Source organism: Euprymna scolopes, chromosome 23, assembly GCF_053919585.1.
Source record: "Euprymna scolopes isolate OS-2025 chromosome 23, ASM5391958v1, whole genome shotgun sequence".
Taxonomy (NCBI): domain Eukaryota; kingdom Metazoa; phylum Mollusca; class Cephalopoda; order Sepiida; family Sepiolidae; genus Euprymna; species Euprymna scolopes.
In genome coordinates this window covers 58,952,637-58,979,992 of record NC_136504.1, presented here as the reverse complement: position 1 = coordinate 58,979,992, position 27,356 = coordinate 58,952,637, and the positions used below count along the sequence as shown (strand labels likewise).

General features: G+C 33.9%; 1 protein-coding gene across 3 annotated transcripts in view; it reads right to left on the bottom strand.

Annotated features, from left to right (window-relative positions):
- Positions 1 to 5,247: 5,247 nt before the first annotated feature.
- Positions 5,248 to 27,356, bottom strand: part of LOC145245926 (uncharacterized) — a 472,493-nt gene continuing 450,384 nt past the window's right edge. For all 3 annotated transcript variants that reach the window (XM_080107667.1, XM_080107669.1, XM_080107668.1), the window contains 14 exons: positions 24,535 to 24,730; positions 22,062 to 22,162; positions 20,496 to 20,612; positions 19,552 to 19,728; positions 11,787 to 11,882; positions 11,567 to 11,673; positions 10,036 to 10,707; positions 9,771 to 9,942; positions 9,232 to 9,453; positions 9,018 to 9,143; positions 8,421 to 8,560; positions 8,147 to 8,323; positions 7,269 to 7,403; positions 5,248 to 6,429 (listed from right to left, as the gene is read on the bottom strand). In XM_080107667.1, coding sequence (XP_079963793.1) covers positions 6,364 to 6,429; positions 7,269 to 7,403; positions 8,147 to 8,323; positions 8,421 to 8,560; positions 9,018 to 9,143; positions 9,232 to 9,453; positions 9,771 to 9,942; positions 10,036 to 10,707; positions 11,567 to 11,673; positions 11,787 to 11,882; positions 19,552 to 19,728; positions 20,496 to 20,612; positions 22,062 to 22,162; positions 24,535 to 24,730 — 2,504 coding nt within the window. In that variant the 3' untranslated portion in view covers positions 5,248 to 6,363. The remainder of the gene's footprint in view (positions 6,430 to 7,268; positions 7,404 to 8,146; positions 8,324 to 8,420; positions 8,561 to 9,017; positions 9,144 to 9,231; positions 9,454 to 9,770; positions 9,943 to 10,035; positions 10,708 to 11,566; positions 11,674 to 11,786; positions 11,883 to 19,551; positions 19,729 to 20,495; positions 20,613 to 22,061; positions 22,163 to 24,534; positions 24,731 to 27,356) is intronic.

The following is a 27,356-nucleotide window of genomic DNA, read 5'->3' as shown; positions in this document are numbered from 1 at the left end:
TCCAAAATCATTGCATTCTCCTGTGTTTTTTTTTTTTTTTTTTTTTGGCATCAAGATGTGACATGATGCGGACCGAGCGATGTCGAGTGACCTTGCTAGTCGACACGAATTCAGAGAAATTCGCACGGCTGAATTCTAATGATGATGATGATGGTTTGATGTTGTTTAAACAAATGTCTATGGGATTTTGTCAGACACAGAAAAAAAAAAATAATTGTTCTTATCTTATTGTTGGAAATCCGTTAACGAAAAGGTTGTTTTAGACCCTCTGTTGAGCGATATGAAGAAATCCAGATTCTTAAGCTGACAGCTTGGGGTGGGAATCGTGGGTGAGGGGTCGCCGCCAGGCATTGTCGACCTGGGAGTGACTAATAGCTCCTAATAAGGAACATCTCAGTGCAATGAGGGTTAAAAATGGGGACAGATAAAGCTGAAAGGAGTAGAAATCAGGGAAACAGAGAGAGGGAGAGGAAAGGAAAGAAAGAAAGAATAACTCCAAAAAGGTGGACGGGGGAATTACTGATTTGATAAAAACAAAACACTTAGCTAATTGGTGTCTTTTTTCGCTGATCCCTTCCCGTGAACTGACGGTAGATGAAGAACGGAGAGCTTGATAAAGGAAACAAAACTGCCAGCCCCCTAAGTTGTATGACCAGGCAGTGTGTAACTATTATATTGTAAAGTCAAAGACAATAATCAATTCTGTGTTAACCAATTAAGTTTTGACTTTCTTTTCTTTGATTGAAATGCCGTTGTGAATTCAATATATTTTTCTGATAGCCCAGATAACGGTTGAAAGCTGATTTGAAGCAGAACCGGAAGGAGACCGACGACGACTGGAAGACGAATTCGACCACTAGACGAAACCACAAGTGGCGCCACAGGTATCGGCTACAGATGCATTTCAATCACGAGCCTATGCACCTGAGCTGAGCTCCACGGAGGTGTTACAAAGATATAAATGGCAAGAATGAATGTTTTTTTTGTTTTAATGAAATCTTTTGTTGAATATTTTTGCCAATTGGATCTCCTGTCAAAATCATTTATTTTAAGTTTAAAATATTCTTAACCAAAACATTAAAAAAAGATTAATTTTAACAACTAAAAGGAATTATATTTTTCGAATCATATGTGAACTTTGATCAGCATCTCCACATTTTCTGGCAGTCTTTTAGCTTAGCAATCTTTGATTCATTTCAAATTCCAGTGTTAAAAAAATATGGTACCATTATTTCCATTTGGATGCATGTATTCACTTACCCAAAAATGTTGGTGGGAAACGAGAAATTTAATCACTTTCCCCAGGAAAACTATTGCATAAAAATTATTTAATTAAAAAACATTCCTATCTTTTACATTAAAAAAAAAAAAAAAAAAATGAATATTTAAGTTACATTAGTTACAAAATTGAGATTTAAAAAAATAAAATTAATCAAACCTGATTTATCAAATTGTCTCATGTCATGCATTTTATTGTACATGAGTTCGAGACAAATGTTCACTAAACAGTAATTCAATATGGCTAACTTTATAAAGCAAGTTATGTTCAACATATAAGGTTGATAAAAATAGCATGTTAATACCATGACTAGTAAACGATTTATGTACTTGAAGTTTATTTTTAAATTGCTCAGCACCCTTTTCCTGCCTTGACAGGGTTCAAAATAGGCCAATATCCTTTTCTCCTCCTTGCAACCTCTTTCTCAAAGAACAGATGTTGCAAGTTTATCCCTGCTCTTGTTATTTTCATGTTAAATACTCAACTGAGTCCAAATCTACCCCCACCCCAAAGCACTCATCTAGTTACAACCAGTCAATTTACCCCACCTATCTGTGCCTAAATCGAAATGCAACTGTCAGGAATAAAGTTTCTTTTCTAGAACTGCCCATGTGTGAAACTGTACCACAGGCCTACTTTACCACAATATGGTAATCTTGCAAATATAATGTAAACAAATTTTTGTTGAGCCACCCCCAATTAATCAAATCTACCCAATCACTATGCAGTTGTCTCACTGACCATTTTACACTTAATAACTTATCAAGTGGCCTCCATATAAAAAATCCTATATATCCTTCTACATACTTTTCAACATATTGTCTGAAATTGAAACCAGAACAGATTAATAGAAAAATTGCAGTGATATTAGATGAAGGATTACGATTTTATTACAATCAAATTGCAGTATATTTTTGCTTAGATTAGAGGAACTCTGACAAACAAGTTGGGTTTTAATTTCTGATTTGACAAAGAAAAAGTTTGCAATCAAGATAAAGATCTGTTCTCTTTATTAATGAAATTCTCTATAGACAACCAAGTCTTGCAAAGGACTATTTTTTAAGTTCATTATATTTACAAATTGACCTAATTAAAAGTTGACAAACTCATCAATTACTTCTTGCATTTCAATAAAAATTACTATTCATGAATTTTTAGAACTACCATTTGTCAAAAAATTAGCTTTCTTTGTATATATAAAAAGTTTCCATTAAATTCCTCAAGATTTGAGTTGATTTCAAAATGTTATGGTTATCATGAATAAATTATTTCCTGTTTTATCACCAATTTATTGAAACAGCTTAAAATTGTAATTTTAAAGATTTTATCTCAAAAGAAAATTTGACAGATGGTTATTATGCTGAGTAAGGTTCAAACTGATAAACTAAGTATGGCAGACCAAGTGTTTCGTCCACAGCCAGGGTTCAATGGCATACATCACACTGCATACTAATGCCTAACAGTATGACAATTTTTTTTAAAAAGTACTGATAAGGTAACAACCTCAATTCAATCTATGGGCACACAAAAAGGATTCAAAGTGACAGATTATTTACTTTCTTACAGCTAATTTGCGATTTGTAAGAAAAATGATAAACGTACCCACCTCTTGCAAAAATTAAAAAAGAGAATCTTTCCTCAATCTATATTCTTCAAACGTGGTAAAAATTGTAAGGTGTACATTAATTTTTCAATTTTTAAAATTATAATGAGGGAGAGAGAGAAAAATAAATCCAAGTCAAAAAAATTTCCAGATAAAATCAGAAAATTACTAAAAAATTTTAAAATTGAATAAAACCATGATTTTCAAAGAAATAGGAGCTTGAAATATAGTTTTTCTGTCACTCGGATCTTACAAATTTTTGCAAGAACAAAAAAATTTTCACATTACTTTTTGTAAGCAGTCTTTCATATCTAGAGGTTCCGTTATATGAATCAGTATAAAGTATGTATCAATATTTGTTTCAAAGCGACCCCACACAATGCATAGTAAAATATTCCTTAGGTATGGGATTGAGCTGTGTTAAAAAAAGCCAATTTCATTCTTCCACTTGTTCAGTTAATTACAAATTATGACAAAGTCACATTTTTCTCATGTAGCTAAATATTTCTCTTGTACGCAGTCACATTCTACTATGTCAATTGTTTTTAAGTGTCTGAGCATTTAAAGATTGACTTTTCAGCTTTCCTTTCTGTCATTTAATTTATATATAATATTCATACATTCATTAGGTAACAATATTTTTTAATTATGTAAGAAGAATGCCTTAAAAAAAAAAAAAAAAAAAAAAATTCATCAAGGATAAAAATAATAGACTCAGTTTAATAGTGAAAATGAGGACAATTCATGACACTTGAAAACGATCATGTTATAACCTAAAAAAAAGCAGTCCCAAGGTAATGGGTCCTTTATGAACTTCTGAATTCAATCAAAGTAGTAGTGGTCCAGTGGGTTACGAAAAGGCTAGTTCTTTTATCAAAATGACTGGACTAAGCATTAAATAACCGAAAACAATTTTTAAAAGCATAGAACTATCATTTGTGGTAAAATTGTAAGATGATTCCCTTCTATTTTCTAGTCAAATTTACAAGTTTTAATGAGTTTATATAAGAAAAGCATGTTGCGAATTGAAAAGGGTACAGATATATTTTTTTTCAAATTGAGAACTAAAAAGAAAAAATGCTGCAATAAAAACGAAGTTGGAAAAGGATTATCTTCCCCTCCCTCACTCTTCTTTATTTCTCTCTCAAGAAACTAAGGGGGGAAAAACAAACAAACAAAAAACAAAAAGAAAAACAAGACATTGCCAAACCTTGAAATCAGTGAATTTATTTAAAGAATGGTTGAACAAGTCAGTCTAGGATTCTAGCCTTGTTTATGTGATAACATCTGTCACCTGAACGTGACACTTGATATAAAAATATTTCTATGTTTATCTGTCTTTCTTCCCAATTTTTTTTTTTTAACATAACTTTATTATATACACAAAAAGGGACTAGAAAAGCCTCCATTCTGGTTCCTGTTTTTTTTTTTTTTTTTTAAATAAAAAAAAAAAAAGGGGGAGGGGAATGTCAAGAGAGGTGGGGTGGGGGACAAAAGGAAAGTAAAGAAAATTTCTTTCAAGTTGAATATGTCCAAGTTTGAGTGGCAGCACATATTTGAGGGTGGAGGAAAGGAAGGGTCGGGGAATCAAGCACGGGATGCTGTTGGACTTGACAAACACTCAATTTACACCTCCTGATATTTTGATAACTGCAAATAAAAAAGGAGCTGGTGGAAAGAAAGAGAGAGAGAGAGAGAGAGAAAGAGAGAGAGAGATAAAGAAAGAGTAGAAGAGAGAGGATGTGAAGAGAAGAGATAGAGGTCATTAGCATATATCCACATCACTGTCTCTTCACTGATCCTCAACACCCTTTTATTACCCCACCCCCTCATGTCAACAGAGTTTTCTTTGTGGGGGACTGGCTCCACCATTGCAGCAACACCAATAAGGAACCAATTAAAATAGCAACAAACAGCCAAAATAATCAATGACAATGAATTTAATGGAAGTAGACAAATTATGGTGATCAATGAGTGGCCCCCTCTGACTTCATTTAACAGTGTGTGTGTGTGTATGTATATAATATACATAGACATATTTGCAAAAAAAAAAAAAAAAAATCATACGACATGCGTATACTGTACAATTGAGGCGACAATTCTTTATCCTGTTGTTGGGTAAGTCTTATACAAGTCGTCCCAAACACAAATCCTCTTAATGTCAATCTGTATGATCACAAAACATCAAATGACCAAGTGATGCCTACATAGTTGGAAATGACAAATATCACTGTCCACAGAATTCCTCAGGTATGGTAGGAAGTAATAGATTTTTTTTCTTCACTAAATACGGCCAGTAAATCCTCTGTATTCACCCCACCCACCCTCACCACTAGAGATCGGATGACTTTAAAATTTTTATGTATTAAAAGAAAAAATTTTTTTTAATTTTATTTATTATTTTTTTTTTTTAAATCAAATGGTCAACAAAGAGGGGGAGGGGTGGAGGGAGGTCATTAAAATGCAAGTTTGTTCAGTTTGATGATGCGTTTCTAAAGCATCAGATGAGATCGCAGAAATATCCACCAAAAATTGGCCGTATTATTGTGTCATAAGCCAAATGGAGTTCAAGAAAATTTAGACATACAGCTACTCTGGTTTATTATTCTTTCTTCTTCATTTGTAGCAATGCTCACATCAGCTTTTTTTTTTTTTTTTTTTTCAATCAAAGTGTTGCAAATTTTTTTTTTTTTTTCTTTTTACAAAAGTTGTCATCCTAACCAGACTGCAACCACCTCAAAACAACCAAATCTGGAGATGAAACATAAAAAAAAAAAAAAATTTTTTTTTTTTTTTTTTTTTAATGTTTACAAATGATGAATAGCAATGCCAACAAACCATTCTTTCCTTCTGGTTTTGTTGGATGTACACATGCACAGCCGGGGTAGAAGGAGGAAAATGGAGAAGGGAGAGGTCAAATAGAGGAAGGAAAGGGTTCATCGGACCAACAATTATCTCCCTTAAGAGTTCAGCAATAATTTTTTTGTTTTTGAGGGAGTTTAGATTTGTGTAATGAAGAGGAGGAAGGGTGGAGGAGCTATCACAACAATTCAAGTAGAACACACACACGCACGCACGCACACATTAAATTGTCAATGAATGCACATTTTATGTTGAAAGACTTCTTGCTTAACCGCTTAACAATAAAACACTAAAGAGGTTGTGACAGAAAGGGTAAACCGTAATAATAGCAGGGTGACAAGGACAAACGACTTCCATGATATAACAATGTTAAATCTAAGTGCAGCAGCAACTGAACGGCTCCGTGCAAAAGGAGGGTGACATCTTTGGCAGTGTAAGGGGGGGGAGGGAATAATGAGATGGTGGGAGGAATTGAGGGAGAAGACAGGTGGTGGCAGTGAAGAGATGAAGACACACCACCTGTGCCAGACACAAAGATACACTGGCCGCAATGAGTGGTAGCAGAACACATCCTGCCTGTTAATGAAGGTAGAGCAAGCGAGAGGAATGCCACCTGTCACTATGGAGAGGCTTTGCTCAACACAGCAATGGCATCTTTCACAGCATGGTAAATGATGTTTTTCACCTGAGAAAAAGAAAAAGAAAAAAAAAAAAAAAAAAATCACAATCAGAGTAATGCAAGACATTTCAATTGAAAAAAAAAAAATCACAAGAATTATAAGCTAAATTAAAACTTATGATTTGTAATTATAATTGAAGTTTGGAATAAATTTGATAAAAAATTTCATTTCAGAACCATTAACCAATGTACTGCTAATATGTAGCTATTTTTGTGTATTATTGGTGGATTTGAGAGTTGAAGGCAACTGGAAGGAATTGAAATATTGGAAGAGAATGACTTTCATCACGTTGATTTGTGTTGGATTTGAACACTTGGAAATCTAAGCTGCAATTCTGTTCTCCTTGAATACCTTGAGGTCAGGATGTAAGCGAGAGAATTGTGATGGAAATAGGAAGGATTATAGTAGGCATTCTGTCTTAGCACAAGAAAATATGTTGAGGAACATCAAAAACGTGCTGCAAGAACCAGGCAAATAACTACAAACTTTAGCAAGAAATTATTAAATTAATGACACTTTTTTTGTATCATTCTGATATTAAAATTGGTAAAATAAAAAATAAAAAAAGGTTCCATTTTTTTTTTATATAAACATTACAAGAGTATTATAATTGAATTCATTTTTTTTTAGTTTATAAAAATCAAAAGCAATAGCTGCCCTAAGTGAAATTACTTGTCTTTTTTCCAAAACTGATTAGCTGCTACGAAGTATTAATCTTCAAAATTATAATCATTTCATCTCTCAAGAATGGAATGACTCAATTACACATGACCTACTGACCATTTGATTTTGCACAGCAATTATTAAATATTTAAAATGACATGAAAATGATTATTTTTTTTACCTGAAGTTTATCTTCATGGTTACTGTGTGTATCAGAAAGATGTCGAAATTCTTGTGTCATTCGGAAACAGTGATCCAAATGTTCAGGAGATACAAAATCTTCAGCAACTTTCACACAACTGTGCAAGTTGCGCACCTGAAGAGAGAGAGAAAAGAAAAAAAAAAAAGAAAAAAAAAAAAAAAAAAAAAAAAAAAAGAAAAGTTATTTCAAGTGTTAAAACTAATAAAACAAATTTTAAAACTGTTTAGAGTCGGTACTGATAAACGATGCTTTTCACACCATTAGATGGTAAATCATTGATGACAGACTGGACAATAGCCTTAAGCATAATTTTCCTAAGGAAAAAAATTGCTGTTTCCCCACTTTGCAAGTGGGCCCACACTTAGCCACATTATTTGTAATGATGACATCAGGGAGGAATGTGGTGATGGTACTTGGAGGACATCTCGCTTGCTAGTTGCCAAAAGAATTTGCATGGTGAAATGCATCAGGTATAGGTACAGGTAGACCCTACTGCAACAGGATTCAATCCTGGACTTAGATGACATTGCAGTGTAAAATGCATGTGCACATGCACTGTTTCTGAATGAAATCTCAAAGTGCCAAGTCATTGAATGACATGCGATTTACATATGCATGATGGCAAGAGGCTATAAAATAGAACCAAATTAGGTCATTGTCAGAACGAGGAACGCGTTCTTGTCAAAAAGAAACATGAATTGCATCCATTTTTGAGGTGGTGAGATAACAGAAGTGAAAGAGAAAACTTCCACTCATTGTGGGTGGCATTATTTTTTAGACTGATAACAAGACATGCAGAATTGTTCATTGTTTTCTTAAATTATTTCAGCAACCAAATGGAAGAATTAAAGAAGTACCTGATGGGGTGCACCAGCGGGAATGAATACAGCATCTCCCAGGCATTGAACTATTGTGTAGCCCAACACTCCATATTCCGTGTTTAGACGATCCCTCAATTTAGCATCCAAATACCAGCTTTGGTCATGAATAGGATCATGATCAGGTTCTACCTTTTGGCCATTTTCTTTCCCAACCTTATAAAAGAAAACAAATATAAATAATAAATAAAAGAACTTGTTCATTTTATTTACATAATGAGATAAAAAAAAAAAAAAAAGAAAAAAAAAGTACCTTATTGAGCAAATCTCTAATCTTATCAGCTTCTTCAGCACAATAGATATGCCACAACGCTCCAGGAATTTCATTCACTTCTCGAACCCGTCGTTTAGTAATTAAATCACAATCTGCTTCATCAATGGCTTTTAATGCCGCTAAATGGAATAGAAAGGAAATTGCAATCAAAATGTACATTATATGCCAATCACAAACGACTTTAAAATACACACAAGTCATTATCAAATTGAGAAATGTTGAGTTTTTGTTGCTTTTTCTACAAAATCTACCAAAATGAATTGTATATAAATACAGGATGTCTGAAAAATGTAGTTGCACTTCAAATGACAAAACTTTTATGTGCAGAGTAAAATGGAATAGTTTCAAAGACAAATGTAATTGAAGAATCATGTTCACAAATGTTCTAATGATGATGATTGTTCAAACAATGCTTATAATGTGTACTAAAGGATTCTCAAATGCCAAAACAGGTCATTAACAGTACATTTTTTGAAGGATCCTGTAGAAAAAGTTGGAACAATTTGTCATTTCTTAAAAAAATCTAAAAAGGAGCAAAGTAGAAGGGGAGGAAAACCCCCCCCCAAAAAAACAAACCTTCAATGTGTTCTTTCCGACCATTAGGCCCATCATCTGGGATGCCTACATGGACCATAACATTGACGGCATCAGACACATCTAAGTGCAAATTTGTTGTTCCTTCAGATGGATAACTAGCTGAACCTAAAAACAAAAAAAAAAAAAAAATTTGATAAAACCGATAAATACAGAAAGTCGAAGGAGATTTAAAAATAAATAAATCCTTACTTACCATAAGCATTGTACATTTTTGGCCCCAAATCAGGTCTGACCAAGAAATCTGGAAGGCGTGAAGCTAAATTCAGGATCCCTACTCTGTGTGTATATTCTGGTAAAGGAAGGGCTTGCATTAAATCTGTAAACCTTTGTGGAAGGAGGTCACTAAAGTCATCGCCTGGAGGCCAGTCTTTTAATTTAAGCAACATGGGGTCATTATTTTTGTCTTTGAGGCGTTCTGGAAGAATGAAAATAGAAGAAAAGTAAATAAAACTACTTTAGCAGTCAATATTTTAAATTAAAATTGATAAAAAAAAAAATTAAGTCTTTGATTGAATCTGAATAATTTTTAGTCAATGAATAAAATTGATGCCCATAAAGGAATAATAAACAGAATCAAATAAAAATTAGTAAATGTTTGTAAACACTTGAGTGTTAAAAAAAAAAAAAATAAAATAAATGCTTTGACCCAAAAATAAAATAAAAATTGTGATTCACTTAGACCATAAAATACAACCAGAAAGATTTTATAAAAGGTTACTATAAATATCTTACTTTTTATGTTTTCAAATCCTTCCCAGAAGATTTTCATTGGATGTCCAATCCAAACATCTCCTGTCCGGCAATTAACCAAATCATTTTCTAAATGACCAAACTCCTCACCAAAACTTTCCGGTTGCCAAATTTTCCTTTTTAAGTACTTCTGCACACCAGACACAATGACCGGCTAAAGAAGAGAATTAGCAAAATTAGTGACAAAATAAGAATTTCAAGAACAAAGAGCAAATTTCAAAGTAGCAAGAAATCCATATCTACTCACAGATCCCTGTTTCCACTGTTCTTGGAAGATAAGGATATTACTCCTGTGTTTTGGTTCGTGTAATCTGAGTAGACGGCCATCACTAAGCCATGAATGTGGGACATCAGGATACAACACACTTGTTTCAGTCAAAGTGTGCTTGGAAATTGGAATTTCTCTGGCTATAATGCGAGGTCCCATTCTTGGGATATAATGCATCAACTTCATCATTGGCACAGTCTCATTCTCTTTTGGGAAAGCTTTCCCTACAACTGACTGAATTATATCAGCCAAAGTATCACGCACTGTCTTTGGCTTAGGTGTCTTTTTGCTTTCAGTGCCAGGCTTCACTTTACCAGCGGTTTTGGTTAATAGTTCCCGTAGCGTTGAGCACCCTGGCCCTTTCTTTTCTCCGCTGTCTGTTGAACCAGCAGGAAGGGCTTCTTGGTTACCCGCATTGTTAGATTCCTCATCTTTTTTATTCAGCAGTGGATCCATGCGATCACGACTGTTCTCAGAATTCATAGCCACATCAGCAAGGAGACAAAGGGGAGAATTTGCATCAGGATTATAGTTGGAGAGACTTTCCGATTGACCTTTTTTACTATTATTCTCACCATCTTCTTCTAAACCATTAACAAGTTTGCCTTTTGAATCTGAAGACACATGATTCACAGCATTTTGAATCAATTCCTGGAATTGAAAAAAATAATAATAAAGAAACCCCCTTTTTTTAAGAGACAGAAAAAATAAATACACATATACAGGGGACAGATATTTAACATTTTCAACTAATTTTATACACATTAATTTTAATTTTATTTTAAACTTTTCATTGACAAGTCTCATCTTAATGAAAATAATTTTGCAGAATAATTAAATATGGACTTTTAATGTTTCATATTTGTGAAGGAAACAGTTATCCTTAAAATTTGAGTCAAAAAGGACAAATAAGAAAACTTCAAACTTCCTTTGATGCTGTGACGTGCCACTCACTTCTTTTGCCTAGCTGAAGATCAGTGAGTGTATCCATGCTCTTAGTGAAATAGAGAATACTTTGACTGTGTGATTTAGCAATCTGCTATAATCAGCTGCAACCACATTTCAGCCCAGCTGATTGCAATCCGCCCAAATCCATTGTATGAAATGTGGTGAAATCAGACACTAACAGACCCATCTGCAACACGAAGGAAGAACTCAAGCCTACGATCATTGGAGCCTTTTGGGGGACAAAGTTAGGAGAGTGATGAAAACTTGTGTCCAAATCCAAAATGCAAAAGCAGGTTCATGGAGTCAAAGTCCTGAAGACAAATGAACCAAAGTTTGATGAATAATATCTTTGTAAACCTTACATTAAGAAATGAATGCAATTTATTGGTTTGAAAAGAATCAATTTTGAAACTAAAAATGTCACTTCAAGATTTTTAATTGAATATTTTTGAAATATTTTGGGTAAATCACAAATAATTTTCTAAATGAACTTTGAGAAAATGACGTGACTTTATTAAAGAATCTTAAATATAATTTGAATAAAATCTAAAATGCGATTTACCTGATTGACGCCGTTCTTCTGGACGACATCTTTATCACAAGAGCAGTTTGAAGGAATATCGAATCTCTTTCGCAATTCATGGATGCGTCTACCTAAATCCCAAAGAGCTACAAAGAGAAAACAAATAGTGAATTCATCTTAATAGTCGTGATTTCACAGATTACTATTTCCAAAGCAAATTATTAAATTGAAAATACAGAAATTCAGCTGAAGTACTCACCATTGGAAGGTATAATTTGTGTCAGCATCAACTTATCTGGTTCATGAGGTTGTCTGTTTGCACTACATGTTAACCATTCATGTTCCTCAATTGAGTCTAAAAAATTAAAATATTAAAAGTAGAAACAATACAAATCGAGAGATTTTGAACAATTATCTTTGTAATAGTTCACAACACTTTACCTATTGTACTCTCCAACCTTCAGATGCCTTTTGTTATCGTTGGTAACTTTGCGTGAAATTAAAACGATGGCATTTCATTTCACACTATGCCATATCATTTTGTGTGCTATGCTCAAGCATGTCAGACTGATTTTTTTTTTTTTTTTTTTTTTTACAAATTAAAACATCCAATAGTAAGATAGAAGGATAGTTCAAAAGATGAAACCCCATTTAATATTGTTCAATTTGTTTACCAATCATCAAGTTAAGGTTTGGTTTGGTTTGGTTTTACGGCATATCAACCTTTTTTTTTTTTTTTTTGGTTATTTAATGCCGAATTCAGTTTTTTTTTTTTTTTTTTTTTTTAATAGATATTTTAATTTAATCAGTGAGTCAAATCAGACTTTTTGTATCATTAGGTGATGTGCTTCCTTCCTCTTTTGGGGGTGGGGTGTAAAGTTGGATTGAATTAAAGTTATATTCTTTTATATAGATTTACTTTTTTCAGAAATGTTAGTATTTTGTTGGAGTTTATTTTTTTAAATAGTTCTTTCATATTGTTGACATGGTAATAATTTTGCCGGATATGCGCGAGATCGCCACAATCCAAAAGAAAGTGTTTTACTGTAAAAGGTTCTTGGCATGCAAAACATTCTGGAGGGTCTTCTTTTTTTAGCAGGAAAGAGTGGGTTATGTGCGTATGTCCTATGCGAATACGGGACAAAATCACTTCCTCTCTACGTGATCTTCTGGCATCTGGTAATCGTTCTTCTATTGTGGGCTTGATCTTGAAAAGTTTATTATTTGGACAGTTATTCCATCTTTCTTGCCATTTCTTCATAATCAGATTATTTATTTGTTGTTTGTAGTCAGAATGTGGAATTTTTATATTGCTTTTAAGGAGTTTTAAAGCATTTTTGGCAGCTATGTCAGCTTTTTCATTGCCCTGAATTCCAGAATGACTGGGGATCCAGCAGAATTTGATACTTTTGTTTTGTGAGAGAGTGTGTATTTTTTGTAGCAGTTTGATGAGTAGTGGGTTATTTAAATTTTTATTCTTTAAGGATTCGAGTACCGATAGGGAGTCTGAAAAATTATAAATTTGTTGTGGGTAAGGTCAGTGATGAGATCTAGTGCCATATCTAAGGCTGTGGCTTCGGCACTAAAAATTGAGGCATGGTCTGGTAGTCGCTTCTGTAAGGTAATGTTAGTGGATACGACTCCGCATCCGGTTTTGTTGCTGTCTTTGGACCCATCTGTGTATATGTGCTGATGGTTTGGGTATTTTTCCTGAATGATAAGGAGTTTTTCTTGATAGGTTAGTGGATGGGTTTGATTTTTTGGGAGGTTATTTAATTCAAGGATGATTTCAGGGTATTTTAGTAGCCAGGGTGGAAGGCTTAGTTGGTTGACATTATGGATATTGGTGATTGCGATACCTGCATCTTCTGCTAGTGGTTTTGTACGGAGCCCAAAAGGTTTTATAGCTTTTACTTTTTGGTAATATAGATTTTGGTAATTTGGATTGAAGGTACAGTTAGAGGTTGGATTTGTTGGCTGTGATTTTTCTCTATCATAGAGCGAGTAATCTAGTGAGTTTGCAATGCAGTTGTAAGCAGGATTTTCTGGGCAAGAGAGAATTTTGGTCAGGTATTGCAAGGCTAGTTTGTCGCGTCGAATTGATAATGGGGGTTCATTGGCTTCTGCATAGAGACTATCGATGGGGGAAGTTCGGAAGGCTCCCAGCGCAAGTCTGAGGCCCTGATGTTGAACGGTGTCCAATATCTTTATATACGACTTTCTGGTGGCACCGTAAATGAAGCTACCATAGTCTAGTTTCGATCGCACTAGTGACCTATATAACTTTAATAGGGTTTCTCTGTCCGCTCCCCAATCTGTGTGGGCAATGACCCGCATTAGCTGTAGGGTTTTATTACATTTATTTTTAAGATGTTTTATATGAGGGATGAATGTAAGTTTTTTGTCTAGTATTAACCCTAAGAATTTATGTTCATTTACAACAGGAATCGGAATATCATTTAGTTTTAAAAGAGGATCTGGGTGCAGTTTTCTTAGTTGACAAAAGTGCATACATTTTGTTTTGTTAATGGAAAATTTGAAGCCATTCTTAGTTGTCCATTTTTTTATTTTGTCAATGCATTGTTGAAGTTGACGCTCAATTATATGGATATGTCTTGAGCTATATGCAATTAAAAAATCATCAACATATAGAGAGCAATCCACGCCTTGGTTTATGCATCCAACAATACTGTTAATTTTTAGGCTGAATAATGTTACCAACAAAATACTTCCCTGTGGAACTCCCGTTTCCTGTTCCTTGATGTCCGATAGGCACGTTCCTACATGGACATTGAATAGTCTATTATTAATGAAGTTGTTGATGAAGATGGGTAGTCTTCTTTTCACTCCAGCTTCTTTGAGATCTTTCATGATGCCATACCTCCATGTGGTATCGTACGCCTTTTCAAGATCAAAGAAAATAGCAGTCATATGCTTTTTTTGTATAAATGAATTTCTGATGAAAGTTTCTAAACGAATTAAATGGTCTGTTGTGCTACGATGTTTTCGGAAGCCACACTGAAAATTAGTTATTATTTTATTTGTTTCCAGAAACCAAATTAACCTGGTGTTGACCATTCTCTCCATGATCTTACACACACAGCTTGTTAGAGCTATGGGGCGATAATTGGAGGGGTCAGATGCATCCTTTCCTGGTTTTGGTATAGGAATGACTGTGGCTTGTTTCCATATGGCTGGAAGATTGCCATTGAGCCAGATGTCATTATAAATAGAAAGTAAATACTTTAATGGTTCATCTGGTAGTTGTTTTAGAAATTCATACGTTATTTTATCAGGTCCCTCAGCCGTGTTGTTGGCTTTTTTTAATGAATCCTTTAGTTCATGGATAGTAAAAGGTTTGTTGTATTCTTCCTCATTATTACTTTTAAAGTTCAGTTTGGTTTTTTCTGATTCCTGTTTAAAGATCTGGAATTTTTTATCATAATTTTTAGAAGATGAATTATTTGCAATAGTATCTGCAAGCAGGTTTGCCATATCCTCTTTTTTAGTTATTTTACTATTGTTTACACAGAGGTGGTTGAGAGAGGAACTGGTGTTTTTTCCTGATATTTTCTGAATCATATTCCATACAGTTTTGTCTTTGGTGGTGTCATTGATTTTAGACACAAAATTCTTCCATGATTCCCTTTTGGCTTCGTTTATTGTTCGGCGTGCTTTAGCCCTGCATATTTTAAAGTTGTTTAAATTCTGAGTAGTTGGTTGATTGTTGAATTTTCTTAATGCAGCACATCGTAGCCTGATAGCCTTTTTACAGTCATTATTAAACCAGGGACGATTATACTTGGTTGATGATTTTGTTTTAGGAATACATTCTTCTGCTATTGAGATAATGGTATCTGTAAAGTGAGTGATTGGGTCTTTCTCACATTTTTCAGGTAGGAGTTTGTGTTTGCATAGTAATTTGAATTCATTCCAGTTAGCTTTTTTAAGGTTCCAATGAGGAATTTTTGAGATTATTTCAGGACCAAAATGTTCTAAAGTTATTGGGAAGTGGTCACTTCCACAGGTATCTATATGCACTGTCCAATTGTAATCTATAAAGATACTAGGATCACTTATAGAGAGGTCAATTGCTGAGGACGAATTTGTAGCGGAGTGAATAAACGTTGGTTTTTTGTTGTTATGTATGCATAGATTGTTGTTGTTGATAATATTTTCTATAGTGATTCCTTTTCTATCTGTGTTTGAGCATCCCCAACTAACATTATGACTATTAAAATCGCCTAATAATAAGAAGGGGCGAGGGAGTTGGTTGATGAGTTTTTCTATTTCGATTTCATCTATGGGGTCGTTTGGAGGCAGATAAATGGAGCAAATTGTGACCGTTCTATGTAGGGTGGCTGTGACAGCAATTGCCTGTAAGTTAGTTTGTAGATTTATTTGGCTTTGTGCCGTGTTTTTGTTAATGAGAATGGATGTTCCTCCTGAAGCTCTATTTGGGTTATTTGTTGTATAGTTGTATTCAGTAAAACTTTGAAGATTGATATTTTCAGATGGTTTTAAAAAGGTTTCTTGTAGGCATATTATTGTGGGACATAGATCGGATATCAGTAGAAGTAATTCATTCCGGTTGGCTTTTATACCTCTGCAATTCCATTGCATTATTTTGTTGGCCATAGTTTAGATTTTATGTATTTGATTTCCCTTTTGTCTTGGGAATAGGGGTGTTTTCTTTTTTATGGGGGTTTAGAAGTTTTGTCTTCTATTTCCATTGTTTCCAAGGAGGTTTTAAATTTATTTTGGTCTGTAGTTCTTGTATTTGAATCATTGGACTGTTTCATGTGCGTTTGAGCACTTGTGAGCTTTTTATCATTGGTAGATTCGGTTTCTGTTTCCATGGCTTCTGGTTCTTTGTGTTCAATTGGTTTGTTAGCTTTTATGCTTGATTTATCTCTGCTTTTCGATGTTGAGCGAGATCGTGGTTTGGTTTTTGTGGGGCTGGTTTTCTTTGAGGAATTTTTCCCATTTATTGTTCTTGTCTGTTCGGATGTTTTTGGAGAATCTTTATTTTTTTGCTTGTTGTTATCTGTTTTTATATTAGAACTCTTGTGGGGGATTAAGGGACTCTCCTTATTGTTGGTATTCTGCTCTTCAGAGTTCTCGATCTCCAATATCTTAAAGCTACTGGAGAGGGGAATTTGTGGGTTTATTTGTAGTTTTTGTTTAGTTAAGTTTGGTTCTGGTTTGTTTTTTTGGATTGGTTTCTGGTCTACTGGGTGTGGCGTTTCGATTTTTGGTTCCAGTGAGTTTTTTTTCATTTCTTCAATTGTATTTATCAATATTTTGATTTGGTTGGTGAGGTCTTGGATTTTAATATCGAGGTTTGTTGTGCAATAATTGTCATTGTGTTTATTTGTGTTGGGAATATTCTTTTTGGTTATTTCGGAATATTTAGCTGTTATTGCCTTTTTCCTCGCTTCTGGGTAGGTGATGTTTAATGAGTGTTTAATTTTAACAATTTCTTTTTCTTTTTTCCAGATTTCACAGTCTTTGGAGTAGGCACTGATTTTCTGTACAATTGGCACATTTATAAGTTTTTTGACAGTTGATATGATTGTCGTTTTCTCCACACCTTCCACAAACTGGCTGGCGTGTACATCGGTCCTGATGATGACCAAACTTTTGACATTTAAAGCAACGCAGTGGGTTGGGGATGTATGGTTCGACTCTTAGTTTCTCATAGGCTATTTTTATTTCTTGTGGAATTTTTTGTTGGTAAAAGGTTAATATATATGAGTGTGTGTTTATCATTTCTCCATTTTTTTTAATTTGAATTCTTCTGACATCCGTTACATTTTGTTCTTTTAGATTTGAACGGATTTCGTCGATGGAGCAAAGTGAAAGTTCAGGGCTTTTCACAACTCCTTTGCATATGTTTAGTGTTTTGTGAGGGTACGTTTTTATTTTTATATTGTCAAAATGTTTCCATTTTAAAAGTTCATCTGCCTGTGTTTTGGTAAGAATTTCTATCAAAAGATTACCATTTCTTAATTTTTTCACTAGTTTAGGTTTGACCCTTTCTGATAGTATTTTTTCTATCTTGAAGGGGGAGAGTTTGGTTAAAAGCACTTCTCCAATTGATTCCATTACTATGAAGTTTGGATAGTTATCTGATTCCTCATTCGTGTCACTGTCCGAACTGTCTAAAAATCTTTTTTTACTTGGGTTTTTATAACTCATATTGGGTTCGTTTTTTTTTAATTCATCATCCCTGCTCCCCACCCACCTTGGAGCCCTACTTGGGATGCGCACAGGGGGGAAGCCCATTCGCCCTGGCTACAACAGGGTTACAGGTATGATATACTTGTACATAATGTAGGCTTCGAGCACTCGTGTATCTTAATTTCTCCCATCCAAGTAAAATATGGGAAAGATCAGAGAAAAACATCCATGTCTAGTCCTTGTTCACTATATACAATTGACCCTCAGCCACCGCTTTCACCACTTGTTTGGGGATCAGTATTGATGGGGAAGTGTTGTGTATTATTTAGATTTGGTGTAGATTGTATGCGTATAAGTGGTGAGCTAGACGTGACCAGCCGATTGATCAGATCGGGCCTCTCCGATCGCCCGTCTGGCCCAGTACGAGGCCAAAGTGGAGTGTTGCAACTGATACCTTTATTTCCCTAGGTATCAGTTGCTCAGCCACCAGGATCCTTTTCGTAGACATTACGGGATGCCACCTACGGCCAACAGGTGGCCCCATTGAGGGACTTTTACTCTCTGCAAGGGGGCAGTCAGTGTATTCTAATGCCCCACTGACGGGGTTGGGAAGTAGGAAAAAAAAAGGGAAGGGGGCTATTGTTTTTGTTTTTGCAGAACATAATTAAGTTTTACAAAAGAGAATAGGAAACAAAAACGGAAAATCGATGTAGGGGCATTTCGTCTCAGGAAGCCAATAGACAGCCTGATCTGGTAGCACCAGTCAAGTTAAGGAATCTAATAAAATCAGGGATGTTAGTGCTCAGGGGGGAGGAAAAAAAAAAAAAAAAGCTAAAATTCACGTGACTAATAATGTAATATGCTGAAACTATACAATTTCAAAACTATTCAATATAAAATACTTTAAAACTTCATTAAATTATATTTTTAGAAAAGAGGCAACTTTAATTCACACTACACACATTTGACTTCCGCTGGTTTAGTAACATTATATAAGGCAAAACGCGCGCACGAGTTTTTGTATGTCTGCAAAAGGCTTTGGGGGGGGGGGGGGGGGTAACTAACGCTCAGAAGTGTTTATATACCCCCCTAGATAATATCTACGATCTGCGAATGTGCATAACGGCTAGATTTATTTAGCTCGACGTTTATAAAATTATTGCTATTTTGGCTTCTCACGTGTTGGTTGGGCTTTTTCGTATAAAAGCAAAATTGATCTGAGGCTAAGTAGCGGTTCCCGGCCTTTGTACCAGGAACGTTCAGAAAGCAATGGACGTTCAGTCAATGTAGGTTTTCATAGTCATACCAGACAACTGCTTTCATTTGGACACTCCCTTAATAAAGGGGGAACTAGTTTTGTAAGCAAAATCAGACAAAGTTGGGTAAAAAACAAACCCAAAAGAACTACCCCACAGTTAAAACTCAGTGTGGAATTAAATTCGGCGCACACCTGCCACTTGCGTGTTTATAAGTGTTAAGTGCTTTTCATTCCCTGTAGCGTGATATTTGACCTCATTAAATACGCACCTGTCACATCACTTTTTAATGATTTTATTTCACACATCTCAGTTCTCCGCCATCGTAATGTGGCGGTAAGTCCTCAGCCTAATAACCTCCAGGATTCGGTTCGAGCCTACCTACCTACCAAAACTTTTTCTTTTACACCTTCAAACACCCGGGCAATGCCGGGTACCCCCGCTAGTTACATATAAAATAGTGTCAGGAATAAATATAAAGATATGTTTAAAGATATTCTAACAGACAACTGAACAGGATAAAATACAGAGAATTTCTGCAAAAATATTTAACAATTTGTTGAAGGAAAATAAACCGCAACTTACCTGTCTCATCATTTTTCTCATTGTCAGATTTGGACCGATTCATGCGAGTCTTATAACAGTCAAGGCAGGCCACAAAGCCACACTTGTGACAGACCCAATGGATATTGAATAAGGTGGTGTCACATACGTCACACATTTCTCTCACACCAGTAACAGCACGCTTCCAAGCAATTTGAGCTAAAAAAATTAAAATAAAATAAAAATTCTGCAATCTAATGCAAAAGGGTTTGTATAATACTATGAATTTTTTCTTGTTTTCATTTTATGATTATGTGGGAACACAAGTATATAAGTTTTTTTTTTAACTAATATTTAAAATAATAATTCATAATAATTCAATAAGCAATTCATCTGATTTACATGCATGGCAGATTTAAAGTTGGCCTAAATAGAATTTTCAACAATGAATCAAGCTTGTTAATATTTATGTTACTGTAACATGTTTCTATTCACAGGGTAGTTTATTTTTAATGTTGAGAAAATTCAACTCTATAAAAAGGGGATTGGAACAAAAATAAAAATTGTTTCAGTATAAAAAGATTTCAGTTTATGTCAGTAATTTTTTTTAAGACTTCAGATATATTTAAGATTTTTCTTTATAGTTTTTCTTGAAGATTAATACTTTTTAAATCTAAATTTGCCATGGAACTAAATTATATATGAAAATTTAAAAATTTTCAATGTTGAAAAAGTCGATTTTTTTTTGTTTACTTGTTTCCTCACGAGGGAAGTGTTATACACAAGGTTGGTTTTTAATGTATATGTGTGGGAGGGCCTCCAAACTGAGGCATTCTGGTTAGCAACAAAAATAAATGTATCAGTCATGAAGGATTTCTCCATTAACAGAGACCAAAAATGAAGCGCAGCATCAGAACAGATGGAGCGTTTGATCTTGGCCCGAAGGCCAAAAAGGTGAATTGTAAATTATGTGATTATTGACTGACCTTCTTTACCAGCCCAAGACCTGGCCTCTCGTTCTTGTTCAACCAACTCGCAGAACTTGTCCCCAACTTTACTGAGTATGTATTTTGACATCTTTTCATCAATCTGAGGATCATTTACTGAAAACAGAAAAAGCATTAAAACAAATAGAATAATCAGCAACTCACTTGGATTGAATAAATAAGAACTATATAATATAGGTATGAAAATTCAAAATAACAAAATAGCTTAACTTACAGAAATTATTTGCAGATTAATCTAGAAAATCGCTTTAGTTTTAATTTTTTTTTAAAACTCCATTATGCTTCGTTACAAAATTTTTAAAGCAGTTCATGTGAGTGTCAGAATAATACAGCATGATAGTAACACCAAATTACATTTTTATGACATATCTAATCAGAGTTTTTTTGTTTTTTTTGGTTAAAAATTAAACAAAATTTTTCTTTTCCTTTTTAAAAACATACTGGTGGCATTCGCAAATTATTTTGGGCTTACTGTGTCCTTAATGGATTAATCTGAATCAAGCTACCACATTCCTATTACTAATTTGATAATCAGAATACAGCTGTTAAGTTGGTATGCTAGATGAAAACCACCTGAGGGTTGGATGTGGCCTGCGAACTAGAAGTTGCCAACTTCTGATTTATTCTATAATCATTTTATTAATTACAAATCAAATACAAAATTAAAAAGATTGATAAAAACCAATTTAGACATCTTTGCTGAAAACATACTTGGAATATTAAGTAAATTTAACTAAATTTAATTTTTATAAATCTAATATCAACAAATGTATATTAACTGAGGAATTTTCTAGGATAAAAATAAACATTTTAATTCAGCTTATATTTAAAACCAAATGAGCAATTGTTTTAAAGTGCTACGTTTATTTTCAGATTTTTTTTTTTGTTGTATTTCCATTTTTATTTTAGAAGTTGAATAACACAAACATGTTAACATTTTTTAAATTTGTAAAAGAATTTATAAGACGAAATAGCATTATTCCCAAAATTCTGATCATAGAAAGAAAAAAAAAAAAACATTACAAATAACATTCAATAACTGTTCTACAAGAATTTGCTAGAATAATGAAACTTAATTTCACACATGTTTAACAAATTCCATTCTAAAATATAATTTAAAATTTCATTCAATTTGAATTCTTATGAGACCACCCCGAGGGGGGATAAAAAAAAAAAAAAAAAAAAAAAAAAAAATCCAGATTTTACTCTTATTTTTTGATTGCATATGTAAAATTATTTAAAATATAAAAAATAAAGTTTCTTTGCATCTAAAATATAATCGTGAATCCAATTTGAATGATTAGTGGCTGTGCAAGATAGTCATCTTTTGTTTATTATGAAGTAACTTGACCAAAGGCATGACCAAAATAAGACACTGGCCCACTAACCATTTTGAATTTCATAAGATCTTGTTAACAGGTCAGACTTTACAAAAGCTTCAAATTTGTCTTTTTTAAGCATTCAATCTACTTAGTAAATATCAAGCTCAAATATATTTTATAACCAAGGTTTTCTTAATCTAATTAGATTTATACTGTTATTTACCTGGCAATTCTGGTTCCCAAGGTTTAATATCACCTTTGTAAGCATCAGACAATTCTGCAAACCCTGCAATCATCAGGAAGCCTTTCTGGCTATAGCGCAACCTAAAAATAAAATACAAAACTATTATAAATGACAAATCAATTAACTAATCAATAGATAACAGCTAACTATCCAGACATGGTGTTGATGCGCGCGCACACACACACACAAGATTGCTTCTGGGATAGAGCTAAATCTTAAATGATCGGTTACTGCTACTTCATTTTTGTCAGTCATCATTGAAAATAATTCAAGTAGGATACAATTATATTTGACAGAAATACATTTTGTAAAGCATATCAAAGTTTCTACAAAGGAAAGTGGATATTTTGTAAGCTACCAATGATGAAGTAAAACAAATGGGCTCTCATTATATATAATTAGATTTATCAGCTCGTTTTCGCTTCGCAAAGTTTTCTACTTGAAATATTTGAAATCAAAATGGTAAATAAACGTTTCATGTACGAGTTAGTTGTAAGTACTAAACAAAACTTTAGCATTTATTCATATCTGTAGGTATTAACATTTTGGTAATTCTGATGGAAATTTATCTTTAACGTGACATAAGAAAAAGAAAATCAATTTGCCAAGTGTGTGCCTGCTGTTTTATAAATTTTTAAATCAAAATTATTTTATTGAATTTAAAGGAGCGAGATTTTGCCGATTGTCAGTTTGGTTCTTTAAAAGGTATCGAAGGAGAATTTGTGTGAAGGAGCACAAGTGCAGCAAGTTCATCAGAACACTTTCCATTGAAATACTTGTAAAGCAAGCACAGGTATGCAACATTTGAGCCAATAGGATCGGGTTAGAGCTTGGTAGAAATTTTGGGATCTATCAAATGCTTTTTTTCTGGACCGTGTCTACACGGGAAAGATTAGCAGTTGGCATCTCAGCTCAGCTGTGGCAACAATACTCCATGCATGGGCAAATGCTAGCTTTGTAGAGATATAGGATACTGACAGAACTAGACTGGCAAATGGTGCTCACCCTTGTTCATGCAAACTTGCGGTATCATTGAAGTTCTTATTTAAATTCACAAGTGTTAGGTCAAGAAGTATGAATGTTTAAGGTAAGGAGATTTTTTTTTCTTTTTTTTTTTAAATTAAAACTAAAATCATCTTAATTATTACTCTCAGCAAAAATATTGGAAAATAGGATAAAATTATGCATAACAGGAAACAATTACGGACCATTTAAAGAAGTCTTGCAAGCGACTCAGCTGTTTGTCTATGCTATAGACGATTTCAAAACATGTATTATTCATTTAAACATTTTGATGATATAGAAGTAGTATTTAAAAAAAAATTTTTTTTAATTCACATTCATTTAGAAGAATATTACTGAAAAATCAGTTTACAAGAAAATCAAATCTTTTTAATAGAAACTTATGGCCTTCAATCATTTATAGTAAACTAGCCTGAGTGTCTGGCGTTGCTTGGATGTTTGGAGGTGTGTGTTAAGAAAAAAAAAAAAAAAAAGTTGTAGCAGGCAGGCTCAAACCCGTACCACGAAGGAGGAAAAGAATATGTGGAGAAAAAAAAAAAAAAAAAAAAACCCAACGTCTTTGCTGTTGCGCTTATCGCCAAACCAGAAGTGGCGAAGATTTAAATTATGGCTAGTCAACCGAAAAGGGGATGACTTTCAAAAATATCGGCGAAAAAAAGCGACCTCTCCCTGTAGAAAAGGGCCCAGTTGAGGGTGAAAAAAATTAATGTCTTTAGCCAATTTTTTGACATTTGTTGTCCGAAGGGTTGAGCTTCAAAACAATACAGATCTTGTGAAAATTGATCACCTCTATTGAAAGTTTTAGGCAGACATACAAACATAAACAGACAGGTGAGATTTATATTATAGACTAGCCTGAGTATCTGGTGCGTTGCCCAGGGGTTTAGAGGTGTGTGTTGAGCAAGCAAAAAAAAAAAAAAAAGAAAAAAAGTTTTAGCAGGCAGGCAGGCTTGAACCTGTGACACAAAGGCGGAAAAGTGGAAGTATGCGTAAAAAAAAAAAAAAAAAAAAAAAAAAAAAAAAAGTAGTAAGCAGGCTCGAACCCGTAATGCACCAATGAAAAAGGAGGTGGAAAAAAAGAACAGTTTATCGATGTGCCTATTGTGGTTGCGATGTCACGGCCGGTCGAAAGGACGCCTTTTATGTGATGTCATTGACGCGAGGTTACATGACTTGCAAAAATTGTAAGGGGAAAAAAAAAAAAAAAAAAAACGTCCTTGTAGAAAACTGCCCAGGATGAAGGAATTAATGTTTTTGACCAATTTTTCAATATTTGTCGTCTGAAGAGTCGAGCTTGAGGATACTGATCTTGTGAAAATCAGTCGCCTCTATCGGAAGTTTTAAACAGACATACAAACATACATTTAGACAGGTGAGATTTTTTATAATAAAAGGCATTTGAAATTTTTAGGAAGAAAACCAAACTCACTTCCTGAATTCATAGAATCGACAAAAAATATTTGGTAACTTTTTACTCCGTTGATTCGGTGTTAAACGACATTCACGACACTTCATTAATTTTGGAGTAACATCCCGGCAAGCTCCATCTTGTAAAAAGGGCTCTCCAGTCCGTTTTAGAGTTGCAACAGTGGCTTTTGGCGGTGGGTGATGGTAGGCATTTACACCTACAAAATAGTAAAAAAATATCAAAAGCTAGAGTGAGAAACGAAATGTCTAAATTAACAAAAATAATTAAAAATATTTCAGAAGAAATCAAATTGATTTCATTCTAATTTACATGTAGTTTGGAAATTAATATCTGAACAAAAATGTTCAATTCATTGACATTTAAAAAGGCACCAAGAATTTGAATTAAACATTTAAAACAAAATTAACGCGAAATAATTAGTAATAATTTTCTTCATCAGCACAAGAAGATTAAAATTTATTAATTTCAACATTCAACATGAATATCAATAGAATTTCAAGAGAAATACAAATTAATGTAATTTTATAAAATTGATGGAATAATTTTGGGATTACATTCTATGTTTGTAAATAGGTCTGGAAATGCTTGATTTATGAAGGTAACAATCATGATTGATAGGTACTTATTGATAGCCAACAAAGTGGACTATCAGCATCCTGCGAATGTTGACCGTTCTTATTTTAAGTAAGAGAATACAACAAATCACAAGTAAATATAATCAGAACAAACAGACTATAAAAAAACTATTTTACACAAATACAAGATAATCCTTATGGCAATTATTTTCCAAGCAGCATATATGAGCTAAGGAATAATTAAACCTATGAAGATTATATGTATCTTCCAATACCTTCCAAATAAACCTAATTATTCATATATATACATATATAAAATGGTTGTATAGTTTTCGTTTCCTAGATGTAAATCCATTGAAACTTTGATGTTCTCAACGAATGAACAATGTTTATTATATATACAAGCCTGGTTGCCCGGCATTGCCCGGGTGTTTGGAGGTGTGTTGAAAAAAAAAAGGTGGTCGTAGGCAGGCAGGCAAGCTTAAACAGTAAAAAATAAAAAAAAGAAGTGGGATCGAATTCAAAAACGTGAGGTAATTAGTCAATTAGTTTTCCTCGCTAACCAATAGGTCAAAGAGGATAACGAACTGGTAATTAAGAATCAAAGGAGTCACTACGCATATGCAGAAATGAACGTTGCTTTAAAACCTGGCCTCAGGCCAGTTAAGCTTTCTGAACCCCGACACAAAAGGCCTTTCATGGACATACACAAACGCTCACACCCATTTTGCCTTTTATATAATAGACTAGCGGGAGTGCCCAGCATTTGGAGGTGTGTGTTGAGGCAAAAAAAAAAAAAAGTGGTAGTAGGCAAGTAGGCTTGAACCCGTACCATGAAAAGAGGATAGTTAATTAAAGGGATTGTTAATTTTACTCGGGCGGAGGATATTGGCACAAGGATGAAATAAAAAAAAAAAAAAAAAAAAAAAGAAAAAAAATATAAGGTAATTAATCTTCCTCGCGAACCATCATGCCAAAGAGCACAGTGAATTCAAGGAGTTGGTAATTAACTTGAGAATCATAGGCGCTGGCGCAGAAATGAAAGTTGCTTTTAAACCTGGTCAAGGGCCAGTTGAGCTTTCCGCTGTCTGTCTTGGTATTCATTTGCTTCCCCACAAAAACAAATTAGACACAAGGTCGTTTATAATGTGGAGAAAAACCAGCTCTTCAAAAAAAAAAAAAAAAGGGGACACTCTGGCAGTATCCAAATAAATAGTAATTGTCTCAGTATTAAAAAGATATTACCCCGCCGGAAGGCCGGGCGGTTGCATTTGCTCTGATTAGTTTTGTTTTATTTATACGAAAAAGACTAACTCAACACAAGGGAATTTTTAAAACAAAAAAAAAAGAAAAAATGTCCGCTTGCAAGTCAAATTACAATCTAGGATGTATGCGAAACTTCTCCCGAAATCTAATCGACACAAAAATACTTGTGGACATACACAAACGCTTGCGCCCATTAGTGGGGATGCCTGGCATTGCCAAGGTGTGCTGAGCAAGAAAAAGAAAAAGAAAAAAAAAAAATTAACGTAATGCAGACAAACGATGTTAAAATTTCTTAAAATAAAAAATAAATAAATAAATAAAACGAACTTCTTTGAAAAATGGCATAAATAACCCTGTTCCAATATTAAAAAAAAAAAAAAAAAAAAAAAAAAAAACAGAAAAACGAACGTTACGTGAAAAATGGCTTAAATAACACTGGTTCAATATAAAAAAAAAAAAAAAAAAAAAAAGAAAAAAAAAAAAAGACATCTTACACCACGATTCGAACGCAAAATGTTTAGATAATGAGCCAACGCGCTAACCAACTGAGCTAACGCGACATACATGAAATTTAGTCAGTTCTTCAATTATTTAAAATAAATCAGGTCATGACATCGGTTCTACGCATGCGTCAGATGGTCGTTGTCACGAGGGGACAGGTTTTGTGAAAACAAAGCAAAGTAATAAGCCTGTTTAAATATTATAAAAACAATGTTATAACTTCTAAAAAAAAAAAAAAAAAAAAAAAAAAAAAAAAAAAAAAAAACCGTGGTGCAATACGAACGGTCCGGCGGTGCCCAGGTGTTTGAAAAATAAATTTTTTTTGGGGGGGGGGGGGGGGGGGGGGGCTCGAATTAGGTCAAACATCAATCCTGCAGTCAAGTTTGTTTTGGCTTTGTTTCACCAAGATGGCAAACCAGCTTCCCATAAAAAATGGGGGTGTCCAAATGAAAGCAATTGTCTGATAGAACGGTTTCCACT